Source organism: Gymnoscopelus braueri (assembly GCF_963280865.1).
Source record: "Gymnoscopelus braueri genome assembly, chromosome: 7".
Classification (NCBI taxonomy): domain Eukaryota; kingdom Metazoa; phylum Chordata; class Actinopteri; order Myctophiformes; family Myctophidae; genus Gymnoscopelus; species Gymnoscopelus braueri.
The window spans coordinates 54,974,482-54,988,953 of NC_137608.1; the positions used below are offsets into that span (position 1 = coordinate 54,974,482).

The 14,472-nt window shown below is 46.0% G+C and overlaps 1 protein-coding gene across 1 annotated transcript in view; it reads left to right on the forward strand.

Annotated features, from left to right (window-relative positions):
* The window catches only part of gak (cyclin G associated kinase), an 86,937-nt gene that overhangs the window by 17,422 nt on the left and 55,043 nt on the right, over positions 1–14,472 (forward strand). Inside the window, 3 exon segments of the mRNA XM_080433955.1 lie at positions 4,449–4,591; positions 6,281–6,406; positions 12,965–13,054. Of these exon segments, the coding sequence (XP_080290081.1) occupies positions 4,449–4,591; positions 6,281–6,406; positions 12,965–13,054 (359 nt within the window).

A 14,472-nucleotide genomic window follows, 5' to 3' on the forward strand; every position in this document is an offset into this window, starting at 1 on the left:
GTTTTCAAAATAATATTCGGAAATACTTAATGCTTTCAGTCGCTAGTTTAAAGTCTTCTTTCAATTACCATGACCACATCTAGGCCCGATCCCAGGTTGGTCCAGACAGCATTGGCCTGGTCACTCTGCACACACGTCATGCGAAGACCGGCCCCTCTGGCCTCTCCTCTCCTCTCCTCTCCTCTCCTCTCCTCTCCTCTCCTCTCCTCTCCTCTCCTCTCCTCTCCTCTCGGCTCCTCTCCTCTCCTCTCCTCCCTCCCCGCTTTGCTTTGCGGCCCTAACCTCTAGTCCCATGGCCATCATGAGGCAGTCGAGTGTTGTCACAGAAGTCTTTAGGGAAGCTGTTATTGACCATGCAGGGGCTGTTAGGGTTGGCTGTCCCACAGGGTCCATGTAGCATGGATTGACACAGAGTGACGCAGAGTGGCTCCTTCTGTGGGTCAGGTATGTCTGCTAGTGCACCGCCACTCTTTGAGTTTGCCTCAATTGTGATAAAGAGGTCAAACTTACTGTATATGGTTGCTATGGCAACCTGCCATATCAGGCTGAGGGTCTGATAGGCAAATCAGAGAATCGATCAAGCCGAGAGTCTGATCACAGATGGAGGTGGGGTAAGATGTCTAAAACATAGAGTCTGATCACAGATGGAGGTGGGGTAAGATGTCTAAAACATAGAGTCTGATCACAGATGGAGGTGGGGTAAGATGTCTAAAACATAGAGTCTGATCACAGATGGAGGTGGGGTAAGATGCCTAAAACATAGTCTGATCACAGATGGAGGTGGGGTAAGATGTCTAAAACATAGAGTCTGATCACTGATGGAGGTGGGGTAAGATGTCTAAAACATAGAGTCTGATCACAGATGGAGGTGGGGTAAGATGACTAAAACATAGAGTCTGATCACAGATGGAGGTGGGGTAAGATGTCTAAAACATAGAGTCTGATCACAGATGGAGGTGGGGTAAGATGTCTAAAACATAGAGTCTGATCACAGATGGAGGTGGGGTAAGATGACTAAAACATAGAGTCTGATCACAGATGGAGGTGGGGTAAGATGACTAAAACATAGAGTCTGATCACAGATGGAGGTGGGGTAAGATGTCTAAAACATAGAGTCTGATCACAGATGGAGGTGGGGTAAGATGTCTAAAACATAGAGTCTGATCACAGATGGAGGTGGGGTAAGATGTCTAAAACATAGAGTCTGATCACAGATGGAGGTGGGGTAAGATGTCTAAAACATAGAGTCTGATCACTGATGGAGGTGGGGTAAGATGTCTAAAACATAGAGTCTGATCACAGATGGAGGTGGGGTAAGATGTCTAAAACATAGTCTGATCACAGATGGAGGTGGGGTAAGATGCCTAAAACATAGAGTCTGATCACAGATGGAGGTGGGGTAAGATGTCTAAAACATAGAGTCTGATCACAGATGGAGGTGGGGTAAGATGTCTAAAACATAGAGTCTGATCACAGATGGAGGTGGGGTAAGATGTCTAAAACATAGTCTGATCACAGATGGAGGTGGGGTAAGATGTCTAAAACATAGAGTCTGATCACAGATGGAGGTGGGGTAAGATGCCTAAAACATAGAGTCTGATCACAGATGGAGGTGAGGTAAGATGTCTAAAACATAGTCTGATCACAGATGGAGGTGGGGTAAGATGTCTAAAACATAGAGTCTGATCACAGATGGAGGTGGGGTAAGATGTCTAAAACATAGAGTCTGATCACAGATGGAGGTGGGGTAAGATGCCTAAAACATAGTCTGATCACAGATGGAGGTTGGGTAAGATGTCTAAAACATAGAGTCTGATCACAGATGGAGGTGGGGTAAGATGTCTAAAACATAGAGTCTGATCACAGATGGAGGTGGGGTAAGATGCCTAAAACATAGTCTGATCACAGATGGAGGTGGGGTAAGATGCTTAAAACATAGAGTCTGATCACAGATGGAGGTGGGGTAAGATGCCTAAAACATAGAGTCTGATCACTGATGGAGGTGGGGTAAGATGCCTAAAACATAGTCTGATCACTGATGGAGGTGGGGTAAGATGTCTAAAACATAGTCTGATCACAGATGGAGGTGGGGTAAGATGTCTAAAACATAGTCTGATCACAGATGGAGGTGGGGTAAGATGTCTAAAACATAGTCTGATCACAGATGGAGGTGGGGTAAGATGTCTAAAACATAGTCTGATCACAGATGGAGGTGGGGTAAGATGTCTAAAACATAGAGTCTGATCACTGATGGAGGTGGGGTAAGATGTCTAAAACATAGTCTGATCACAGATGGAGGTGGGGTAAGATGTCTAAAACATAGTCTGATCACAGATGGAGGTTGGGTAAGATGTCTAAAACATAGAGTCTGATCACAGATGGAGGTGGGGTAAGATGTCTAAAACATAGTCTGATCACAGATGGAGGTTGGGTAAGATGTCTAAAACATAGAGTCTGATCACAGATGGAGGTTGGGTAAGATGTCTAAAACATAGAGTCTGATCACAGATGGAGGTGGGGTAAGATGTCTAAAACATAGAGTCTGATCACAGATGGAGGTGGGGTAAGATGCCTAAAACATAGAGTCTGATCACAGATGGAGGTGGGGTAAGATGCCTAAAACATAGAGTCTGATCACAGATGGAGGTGGGGTAAGATGCCTAAAACATAGAGTCTGATCACAGATGGAGGTGGGGTAAGATGTCTAAAACATAGAGTCTGATCACAGATGGAGGTGGGGTAAGATGCCTAAAACATAGAGTCTGATCACAGATGGAGGTGGGGTAAGATGTCTAAAACATAGTCTGATCACAGATGGAGGTGGGGTAAGATGTCTAAAACATAGAGTCTGATCACAGATGGAGGTGGGGTAAGATGTCTAAAACATAGAGTCTGATCACAGATGGAGGTGGGGTAAGATGTCTAAAACATAGAGTCTGATCACAGATGGAGGTGGGGTAAGATGTCTAAAACATAGTCTGATCACAGATGGAGGTGGGGTAAGATGTCTAAAACATAGAGTCTGATCACAGATGGAGGTGGGGTAAGATGCCTAAAACATAGAGTCTGATCACAGATGGAGGTGGGGTAAGATGCCTAAAACATAGAGTCTGATCACAGATGGAGGTGGGGTAAGATGCCTAAAACATAGAGTCTGATCACAGATGGAGGTTGGGTAAGGAGGTGGGGTAAGGAGGTGGGGTAAGGAGGTGGGGTAAGGAGGTGGGGTAAGATGCCTAAAACATAGCCATAGCTCTGATCAACAGTCTGTGGCAGGTTTCGGGGCAAATGGAGTGATCCTGTGCTTGCTTATCCCGGACGAACTTTCTGAGCTTTTGTCAATTATATAGTAGTAAAATAGTAAGATAAGATAATTGTGGCCCCCGTAGAGGTCCACGTTTCTGATGTGGTCCGTCCATGTGACACCTAGTGCCATTTGTAGCCTTGTGTAGACTCCATTTTCCTGCTTTGCTGTGAGGGTCCATGTCTCAGCCCTGTATCGTTCCCTCCCAGGTCATTAATAGTGTGTTAATAGTGTGTATTAATAGTGTGTATTGTTCCCTCCCAGGTATTAACACATTCGGTGCCAGAGTTGTATTAAAAAAGTGACGTTGAGTGCCAGAGATCTCACCGTTTGTAACGCTACGCTGTTTACAGCTGCAGACTCCATGGCGAGCACCCGATTGTAAACAATATATGCGTGCACGATGGTGGATGGTCCTGGCTAACGCCTGGAACAATAACATCTCTCACGCCAGTCACCATGGCGGAGTGATCTGGGATCGAAAATGACTCGTTTCCCCCCACTGTAAAAAGTTATTTTTGCAAGGAGATAGAATGGGAGCGGACGGGAGCCAGGTTTTTTGGCACGGTGATCCATCTGTCCCTTCCTTCTCAGAGTCACCGTGGGTGATCCCAGAGCTGTGCTAGCCCCCCCCCTCCCCCCTTGTGGAAAAAAACAAAAACAACAGAAACATTGATTTCAACGAGATTCCCGGTTTTGGCACCCAATGTGTTAATAGTGTGTATTGTTCCCTCCCAGGTCATTATTAGTGTGTATTAACAGTGTGTATTAACAGTGTGTATTAACAGTGTGTAGTAACAGTGTGTATTAACAGTGTGTATTAACAGTGTGTATTAACAGTGTGTATTAACAGTGTGTATCAACAGTGTGTATTAATAGTGTGTATTAACAGTGTGTATCAACAGTGTGTAGTGTGTATCAACAGTGTGTATCAACAGTGTGTATTAACAGTGTGTATTAACAGTGTGTATTAACAGTGTGTATTAAAAGTGTGTAGTAACAGTGTGTAGTAACAGTGTGTAGTAACAGTGTGTAGTAACAGTGTGTATTAACAGTGTGTAGTAACAGTGTGTAGTGTGTAGTAACAGTGTGTAGTAACAGTGTGCAGTAACAGTGTGTAGTAACAGTGTGTATCTTCTTGCAGGTCAGCTGGTAGACTACATAAAGCGGGTGGAGCAGAGGGCGCCCATGTCATGTGACACGGTGCTGAAGATCTTCTACCAATCATGTCGTGCGGTTCAGCACATGCACAAACAGAAACCTCCAATCATACACAGAGACCTCAAGGTAGGTCACATGGTCACATGGTCACATGGTCAACCTATCAGGGAGGGGGGGGGGGTGACTGGATAAATGAATGAGTGAGTAACCTCGGTCCCAGCCTCACTCATCTGCGAAGAGCGAGTGTCCTGAGTGGACAGGATTTCCGTTTCCCCCGGAAACTATATTTTTTGACCAATCACAACACTCGTTTCATTCACGGAGAACGTTAACAAGAGTTGTAAAGCATCAACGTCATCTCCTTGGGCGGTACTTCCGCCAAATTCAACCATTTCCGGTTGTCAACTTCCTAGACAACCAACATCCCAGGTCTTGCCCAGCGTGGTGAGTGAGTGAATGAACTGCTGCTAAGTCTGTGGTTCTCAACCTGTGGGTCGGGACCCCTAGGGGGTCGTTTACTCGGTTTCTATTCATCTGTCCCACAAGAGAAACACACCATGACCTGAGACATACCAAGACATTCAATGTGATTGTTTCTGATTGTAAGCTGCTAGGTCAGGGGTCTTCAACGTTTTCAGCCCAAGGACCCCCTAGCTGAGAGAGAGATGAAGCAGGGACCTCCTCTATATTGTATACAATTGTGTTTCAAATTCAACTTTTTTTTGCGTACACGGTCTGCTCTTTTTTCCCTCTACCTCTTTGCCAAAAATAGCAGATCTACAAGCTCACAACGCCTCGCAGCGCGAGGCGTTGTGAGCTTGTAGATCTGCTATTTTTGGCTAAAGTTCTCATAGGGATTCTTTATGTGAAAATAAAAACACAAAAAATCACACAAATATTTGGCGGACCCCCTATAGTAACTCTGAGGACCCCCTAGGGGTCCCGGACCCCCTGTTGAAGACCCCTGTGCTAGGTGTCATTATGGAATATAACGAACATCTAACCTGTTAGAAAGGCATTGTTAGCTACGGTATGTGGGGTCCATAAAATAATAGCTCGGGTCTGTATTAATCGGAACAAGACCTCGAGGGTCCGGGTCCGTCTTCTAAAAAAGAATGTCGGGTCCCCTTAGATCTCAGAACTAATTTCACCGGGTCCATCCCGGTCAGGGGTTTTGTCATTTGCACAAAAAAACAACAACTCAGAACCAGTCGGGTCTCAGAACATAATTCACGGGTCCATTAGGGTTCGTCATTTTGGACCCGTGAAGAGCTCTGAAGTGGTTAACACATTACCTGCCAAAAACGGACATGTCCGTCTTTTAAAATACACCCGTTTAACGCCAAAGACTGACATGTCCGTCTTTTAAAATACACCCGTTTAACGCCAAAGACTGACATGTCCGTCTTTTAAAATACACCCGTTTAACGCCAAAGACTGACATGTCCGTCTTTTAAAATACACCCGTTTAACGCCAAAGACTGACATGTCCGTCTTTTCAAAATAAAAACTTTTGTTTTTTTGTTGAAAAATTCCACACAGAACCAGAGATATCGCTATCCAAAGATTTACTGCTCCATTCACTCCCTGGTTAACTTATTACTTAAAAATCATGTATCTCGGCTCCTGTGTACTTTTATTATTGGTGAAACATGTTTTTTTCAACTGACTGCAATTATGGAACAGATTACCGCGATCGGATTATTTTCTTTCCACGATTCTACGAGACTCCTGTGTGTGTAATGAGGGGATCACTGTGAGGATGGTGATCACGGAAAATATTTTGTGTTAATAGTGTGTGTGTGTGTGTTGCAGATGGAGAACCTGTTGATCAGCAGCCAGGGGACCATCAAGCTGTGTGACTTTGGCAGCGCCACCACACTGGCCCACTATCCTGACTACAGCTGGTCTGCTCACAAGAGGTCCATGGTGGAGGATGAGGTACACACACACACACACACACACACACACACACACACACACACACACAGAGAGAGAGGTTCACACTGATCTGTCTAACGGTGTCAGAGATGAGCTGTTCACAGACACACACACACACAGACGGACGGACAGGAGAGAAAAGAACATAACACACATGTGCGCACAGTCTCACACAGTCTCGTACACACAAAATTAGGGGGAGACTCCAGCTAAATGATTGATACCAAATGGACCCTTACGGGTCTGTAAACACTGAGAGTAACACATGGATCCGTAATGAAGGGGACAGAGACATGGTGCTGTAGGTAATGAAGGGGACAGAGACATGGTGCTGTAGGTAATGAAGGAGACAGAGACATGGTGCTGTAGGTAATGAAGGGACAGAGACATGGTGCTGTAGGTAATGAAGGGACAGAGACATGAAGGAGACAGAGACATGGTGCTGTAGGTAATGAAGGAGACAGAGACATGAAGGAGACAGAGACATGGTGCTGTAGGTAATGAAGGGACAGAGACATGGTGCTGTAGGTAATGAAGGGACAGAGACATGGTGCTGTAGGTAATGAAGGGACAGAGACATGAAGGAGACAGAGACATGGTGCTGTAGGTAATGAAGGAGACAGAGACATGAAGGAGACAGAGACATGGTGCTGTAGGTAATGAAGGAGACAGAGACATGGTGCTGTAGGTAATGAAGGGACAGAGACATGAAGGAGACAGAGACATGGTGCTGTAGGTAATGAAGGAGACAGAGACATGGTGCTGTAGGTAATGAAGGGACAGAGACATGGTGCTGTAGGTAATGAAGGGACAGAGACATGGTGCTGTAGGTAATGAAGGGACAGAGACATGAAGGAGACAGAGACATGGTGCTGTAGGTAATGAAGGAGACAGAGACATGGTGCTGTAGGTAATGAAGGGGACAGAGACATGGTGCTGTAGGTAATGAAGAGGACAGAGACATGGTGCTGTAGGTAATGAAGAGGACAGAGACATGGTGCTGTAGGTAATGAAGAGGACAGAGACATGGTGCTGTAGGTAATGAAGAGGACAGAGACATGGTGCTGTAGGTAATGAAGGGGACAGAGACATGGTGCTGTAGGTAATGAAGAGGACAGAGACATGGTGCTGTAGGTAATGAAGAGGACAGAGACATGGTGCTGTAGGTAATGAAGAGGACAGAGACATGGTGCTGTAGGTAATGAAGAGGACAGAGACATGGTGCTGTAGGTAATGAAGGGGACAGAGACATGGTGCTGTAGGTAATGAAGGGGACAGAGACATGGTGCTGTAGGTAATGTAGAGGACAGAGACATGGTGCTGTAGGTAATGTAGAGGACAGAGACATGGTGCTGTAGGTAATGAAGGGGACAGAGACATGGTGCTGTAGGTAATGAAGGGGACAGAGACATGGTGCTGTAGGTAATGTAGAGGACAGAGACATGGTGCTGTAGGTAATGTAGAGGACAGAGACATGGTGCTGTAGGTAATGAAGGAGACAGAGACATGGTGCTGTAGGTAATGTAGAGGACAGAGACATAGTGCTGTAGGTAATGAAGGGGACAGAGACATGGTGCTGTAGGTAATGTAGAGGACAGAGACATGGTGCTGTAGGTAATGAAGAGGACAGAGACATGGTGCTGTAGGTAATGAAGAGGACAGAGACATGGTGCTGTAGGTAATGAAGGGGACAGAGACATGGTGCTGTAGGTAATGTAGAGGACAGAGACATAGTGCTGTAGGTAATGAAGGAGACAGAGACATGGTGCTGTAGGTAATGTAGAGGACAGAGACATAGTGCTGTAGGTAATGAAGGGGACAGAGACATGGTGCTGTAGGTAATGTAGAGGACAGAGACATGGTGCTGTAGGTAATGTAGAGGACAGAGACATGGTGCTGTAGGTAATGAAGGGGACAGAGACATGGTGCTGTAGGTAATGAAGGGGACAGAGACATGGTGCTGTAGGTAATGTAGAGGACAGAGACATGGTGCTGTAGGTAATGTAGAGGACAGAGACATAGTGCTGTAGGTAATGAAGGGGACAGAGACATGGTGCTGTAGGTAATGAAGAGGACAGAGACATGGTGCTGGAGGTAATGAAGGGGACAGAGACATGGTGCTGTAGGTAATGAAGGAGACAGAGACATGGTGCTGTAGGTAATGTAGAGGACAGAGACATGGTGCTGTAGGTAATGTAGAGGACAGAGACATGGTGCTGTAGGTAATGTAGAGGACAGAGACATAGTGCTGTAGGTAATGAAGGGGACAGAGACATGGTGCTGTAGGTAATGAAGAGGACAGAGACATGGTGCTGTAGGTAATGTAGAGGACAGAGACATGGTGCTGTAGGTAATGTAGAGGACAGAGACATAGTGCTGTAGGTAATGAAGGGGACAGAGACATGGTGCTGTAGGTAATGAAGGGGACAGAGACATGGTGCTGTAGGTAATGTAGAGGACAGAGACATGGTGCTGGAGGTAATGAAGGAGACAGAGACATGGTGCTGTAGGTAATGTAGAGGACAGAGACATGGTGCTGTAGGTAATGTAGAGGACAGAGACATGGTGCTGTAGGTAATGTAGAGGACAGAGACATGGTGCTGTAGGTAATGAAGGGGACAGAGACATGGTGCTGTAGGTAATGTAGAGGACAGAGACATGGTGCTGGAGGTAATGAAGGAGACAGAGACATGGTGCTGTAGGTAATGTAGAGGACAGAGACATGGTGCTGTAGGTAATGTAGAGGACAGAGACATGGTGCTGTAGGTAATGTAGAGGACAGAGACATAGTGCTGTAGGTAATGAAGGGGACAGAGACATGGTGCTGTAGGTAATGAAGAGGACAGAGACATGGTGCTGTAGGTAATGTAGAGGACAGAGACATGGTGCTGTAGGTAATGTAGAGGACAGAGACATGGTGCTGTAGGTAATGTAGAGGACAGAGACATGGTGCTGTAGGTAATGAAGGGGACAGAGACATGGTGCTGTAGGTAATGAAGAGGACAGAGACATGGTGCTGTAGGTAATGTAGAGGACAGAGACATGGTGCTGTAGGTAATGTAGAGGACAGAGACATGGTGCTGTAGGTAATGTAGAGGACAGAGACATGGTGCTGTAGGTAATGAAGGGGACAGAGACATGGTGCTGTAGGTAATGAAGAGGACAGAGACATGGTGCTGTAGGTAATGTAGAGGACAGAGACATGGTGCTGTAGGTAATGTAGAGGACAGAGACATGGTGCTGTAGGTAATGAAGAGGACAGAGACATGGTGCTGTAGGTAATGAAGGGACAGAGACATGGTGCTGTAGGTAATGAAGAGGACAGAGACATGGTGCTGTAGGTAATGTAGAGGACAGAGACATGGTGCTGTAGGTAATGAAGGGGACAGAGACATGTAGGGGACAGAGACATGGTGCTGTAGGTAATGAAGAGGACAGAGACATGGTGCTGTAGGTAATGAAGAGGACAGAGACATGGTGCTGTAGGTAATGAAGGGGACAGAGACATGTAGGGGACAGAGACATGGTGCTGTAGGTAATGTAGAGGACAGAGACATGGTGCTGTAGGTAATGAAGAGGACAGAGACATGGTGCTGTAGGTAATGTAGAGGACAGAGACATGGTGCTGTAGGTAATGAAGAGGACAGAGACATGGTGCTGTAGGTAATGTAGAGGACAGAGACATGGTGCTGTAGGTAATGTAGAGGACAGAGACATGGTGCTGTAGGTAATGAAGAGGACAGAGACATGGTGCTGTAGGTAATGAAGGGACAGAGACATGGTGCTGTAGGTAATGTAGAGGACAGAGACATGGTGCTGTAGGTAATGAAGGGGACAGAGACATGGTGCTGTAGGTAATGAAGAGGACAGAGACATGGTGCTGTAGGTAATGAAGGGGACAGAGACATGGTGCTGTAGGTAATGAAGAGGACAGAGACATGGTGCTGTAGGTAATGAAGGGGACAGAGACATGGTGCTGTAGGTAATGAAGGGACAGAGACATGGTGCTGTAGGTAATGTAGAGGACAGAGACATGGTGCTGTAGGTAATGTAGAGGACAGAGACATGGTGCTGTAGGTAATGAAGGGACAGAGACATGGTGCTGTAGGTAATGTAGAGGACAGAGACATGGTGCTGTAGGTAATGAAGGGACAGAGACATGGTGCTGTAGGTAATGTAGAGGACAGAGACATGGTGCTGTAGGTAATGAAGGGACAGAGACATGGTGCTGTAGGTAATGTAGAGGACAGAGACATGGTGCTGTAGGTAATGAAGGGACAGAGACATGGTGCTGTAGGTAATGTAGAGGACAGAGACATGGTGCTGGAGGTAATGAAGGGACAGAGACATGGTGCTGTAGGTAATGTAGAGGACAGAGACATGGTGCTGTAGGTAATGTAGAGGACAGAGACATGGTGCTGTAGGTAATGAAGGGACAGAGACATGGTGCTGTAGGTAATGTAGAGGACAGAGACATGGTGCTGTAGGTAATGTAGAGGGCAGAGACATGGTGCTGTAGGTAATGAAGGGACAGAGACATGGTGCTGTAGGTAATGAAGGGACAGAGACATGGTGCTGTAGGTAATGTAGAGGACAGAGACATGGTGCTGTAGGTAATGAAGGGACAGAGACATGGTGCTGTAGGTAATGAAGAGGACAGAGACATGGTGCTGTAGGTAATGAAGGGACAGAGACATGGTGCTGTAGGTAATGAAGAGGACAGAGACATGGTGCTGTAGGTAATGAAGAGGACAGAGACATGGTGCTGTAGGTAATGAAGGGGACAGAGAGCTGTAGGTAATGAAGTAGACAGAGACATGGTGCTGTAGGTAATGAAGGGACAGAGACATGGTGCTGTAGTTAATGAAGAGGACAGAGACATGGTGCTGTAGGTAATGAAGGGGACAGAGACATGGTGCTGTAGGTAATGAAGGGGACAGAGACATGGTGCTGTAGGTAATGTAGAGGACAGAGACATGGTGCTGTAGGTAATGTAGAGGGCAGAGACATGGTGCTGTAGGTAATGTAGAGGGCAGAGACATGGTGCTGTAGGTAATGAAGGGGACAGAGACATGGTGCTGTAGGTAATGAAGGGGACAGAGACATGGTGCTGTAGGTAATGAAGAGGACAGAGACATGGTGCTGTAGGTAATGAAGGGGACAGAGACATGGTGCTGTAGGTAATGTAGAGGACAGAGACATGGTGCTGTAGGTAATGTAGAGGACAGAGACATGGTGCTGTAGGTAATGTAGAGGGCAGAGACATGGTGCTGTAGGTAATGAAGGGACAGAGACATGGTGCTGTAGGTAATGAAGGGACAGAGACATGGTGCTGTAGGTAATGAAGGGACAGAGACATGGTGCTGTAGGTAATGTAGAGGACAGAGACATGGTGCTGTAGGTAATGTAGAGGGCAGAGACATGGTGCTGTAGGTAATGTAGAGGACAGAGACATGGTGCTGTAGGTAATGTAGAGGGCAGAGACATGGTGCTGTAGGTAATGTAGAGGGCAGAGACATGGTGCTGTAGGTAATGTAGAGGACAGAGACATGGTGCTGTAGGTAATGTAGAGGACAGAGACATGGTGCTGTAGGTAATGAAGGGGACAGAGACATGGTGCTGGAGGTAATGAAGGGGACATGGTGACAGGTTGACGTCACCTTGGAGGACACAAACCAGAACCCATGTGATCAAATTAACCACCAGAGAGCCAGGAAGTCAGGTTCATTACAGATACCACTTAATTACACACACACACACACACACACACACACACACACACACACACACACACACACACACACACACACACACGAGCACCTTTCATTCGCTCATTCCTTTATCGATCGATGGCTTGTGACAACTGTAGGTCATTACAAAGGAGCTGATCTACAAGCTCACACACAACACGTTGCGTGACTGCTGCCTCAGGTGACGGGAAATAACTTTATGTAACATTAACACATTGAGTGACAGAATTATTTCTGGCTATGTGGTAGGTGTAGGGCTTTCACGACTAGAGATTTTTACAGGTCGATTAATTTGACCCAGTAGTAGTCGACATTTACATTACATATTTTTTTTACAAAAGACCCCCTTTTGATAAAAAATCAAGTCAGGAGGATAATAATAATAGTAAGATGGGCCATTACTATGGCATTAAAACAAATTAAAATAACATATATATTCGACTAATAGTTATACTAGTCGACTAGTTGGTGAAAGCCCTGTCCCAGTGCCACAGATTTTTCAATGTATCTTAGATTTTCAAGTGTTCACAGAATATTTATCTGCAGTGTAATCGATCCCCTGATGGGTGCTAATCACTGAGGGTTGCACTGTGTGGTTTCAGAAATGTCAACGAGGTCATCTCGACCATTAATTGTCTGATGTTGATAATAACATGTCTGGGACAAAAATACATAGTAAAAAAAAAAGTGCTCAGGAGCCGAGATACAGCCTTTTTCAGTAATAAGTTAAACAAGGAGTGAATGGAGCAGCACATCTTCAGATCATGATATCTTGGGTTCTGAAGGTTTTTTTGTGTGCGTCTCACAGATCACGAGGAACACCACTCCAGCCTACAGAACTCCAGAGATGATCGACCTCTACTCCAACTTCCCCATCAATGAGAAGCAGGACATCTGGGTGAGGCCTTTGACCTTCATCCTGACCTTTCTACCTCCCTCCATGTGTGTGTGTGTGTGTGCACACCTGACGTCTATACAACTGTCTATACAACCCGATCTCCAGAGGAAACGTTCTCTTTGAACGTTTTTGAAATTCCGTGCATAGACAACTGGAAAACCCAAAATTCCGTGCATTGCCGCCTCGCATCTCCCCCAATGTGACTAAACCATTTCGGAGGCGCGCAGTCTCAAGGGAATTGTCGCCACGTAAGGGGCCACCGAGCGAGCTAAAGCGAGCGAGTTGCCGTCCCGAACGTTGCGACGTTCCCTTGAGACTACTCAGCGCCGTTTGAGTTATGTACCGATAGGCACAGAATCGTAAATTTTGTTGTGGGGACTGCTCTGCTTCCGGGTTTTTCCGGGTTGCGACTGGTTACGCCCACCGTGGGACTCGCCGTACATATGCACGGAATTTCAGGGTTTCTAGGCAACTATGCACGGAATGACGTGCACTGGATCCGTGCAATGTTACGGAGATCTCTGGAGATCAGGCTGGTCTATAAGAGGGTCTGAGTGTGTGTTAGGCCTGGGCCATGGAACGGATATATTGGCAATCAGTGAATGGATGAGTCCAATCAGTGAATGGATCAGTCCAATCAGTGAATGGATGAGTCCAATCAGTGAATGGATCAGTCCAATCAGTGAATGGATGAGTCCAATCAGTGAATGGATGAGTCCAATCAGTGAATGGATGAGTCCAATCAGTGAATGGATCAGTCCAATCAGTGAATGGATGAGTCCAATCAGTGAATGGATGAGTCCAATCATCGGTTGTTTTTATGGGTCGATGTTTGACAGATATTTGTGTTTTTATTTAGCAAACCTAATGCTTTGCCTCCCCGACAATTCAACTCAACAAATAGCCTAATTAACTTGTATAAAGCGCCGTACAAAGCATGCACACAATACTAATACATATGGGCCAAATTATGCACGTCCTTGATGCACAAGATGTCTTTAGTGTTTAACCACACAAAGCTTGTATGACAGGGCTCTTCAACAGGGGGTCCGGGACCCCTAGGGGGTCCTCAGAGTTACTACAGGGGGTCCGCCAAATCTTTGTGTGACATGATATTTATTTTTTTATATTAACCACTTGAACCCTAGCATCCCTATTCTGGGGAGATTTTGGTACAGAGGTATAGGTGTCGAGGGGAAAATGGAGCAGACCAAGTAAAAAAAATTAGTTTAATCTGAAACACAATTGTATACAATATAGAGTAGGGGGTCCCTGCTTCATCTCTCTCTCAGCTAGGGGGTCCTTGGCCTGAAAAATGGTGAAGACCCTTGTTGTAAGAGACACTGGGCTGTGTGTGTTCATTGTGTTGTGTTTTCCAGGCACTGGGCTGTGTGTGTTCATTGTGTTGTGTTTTCCAG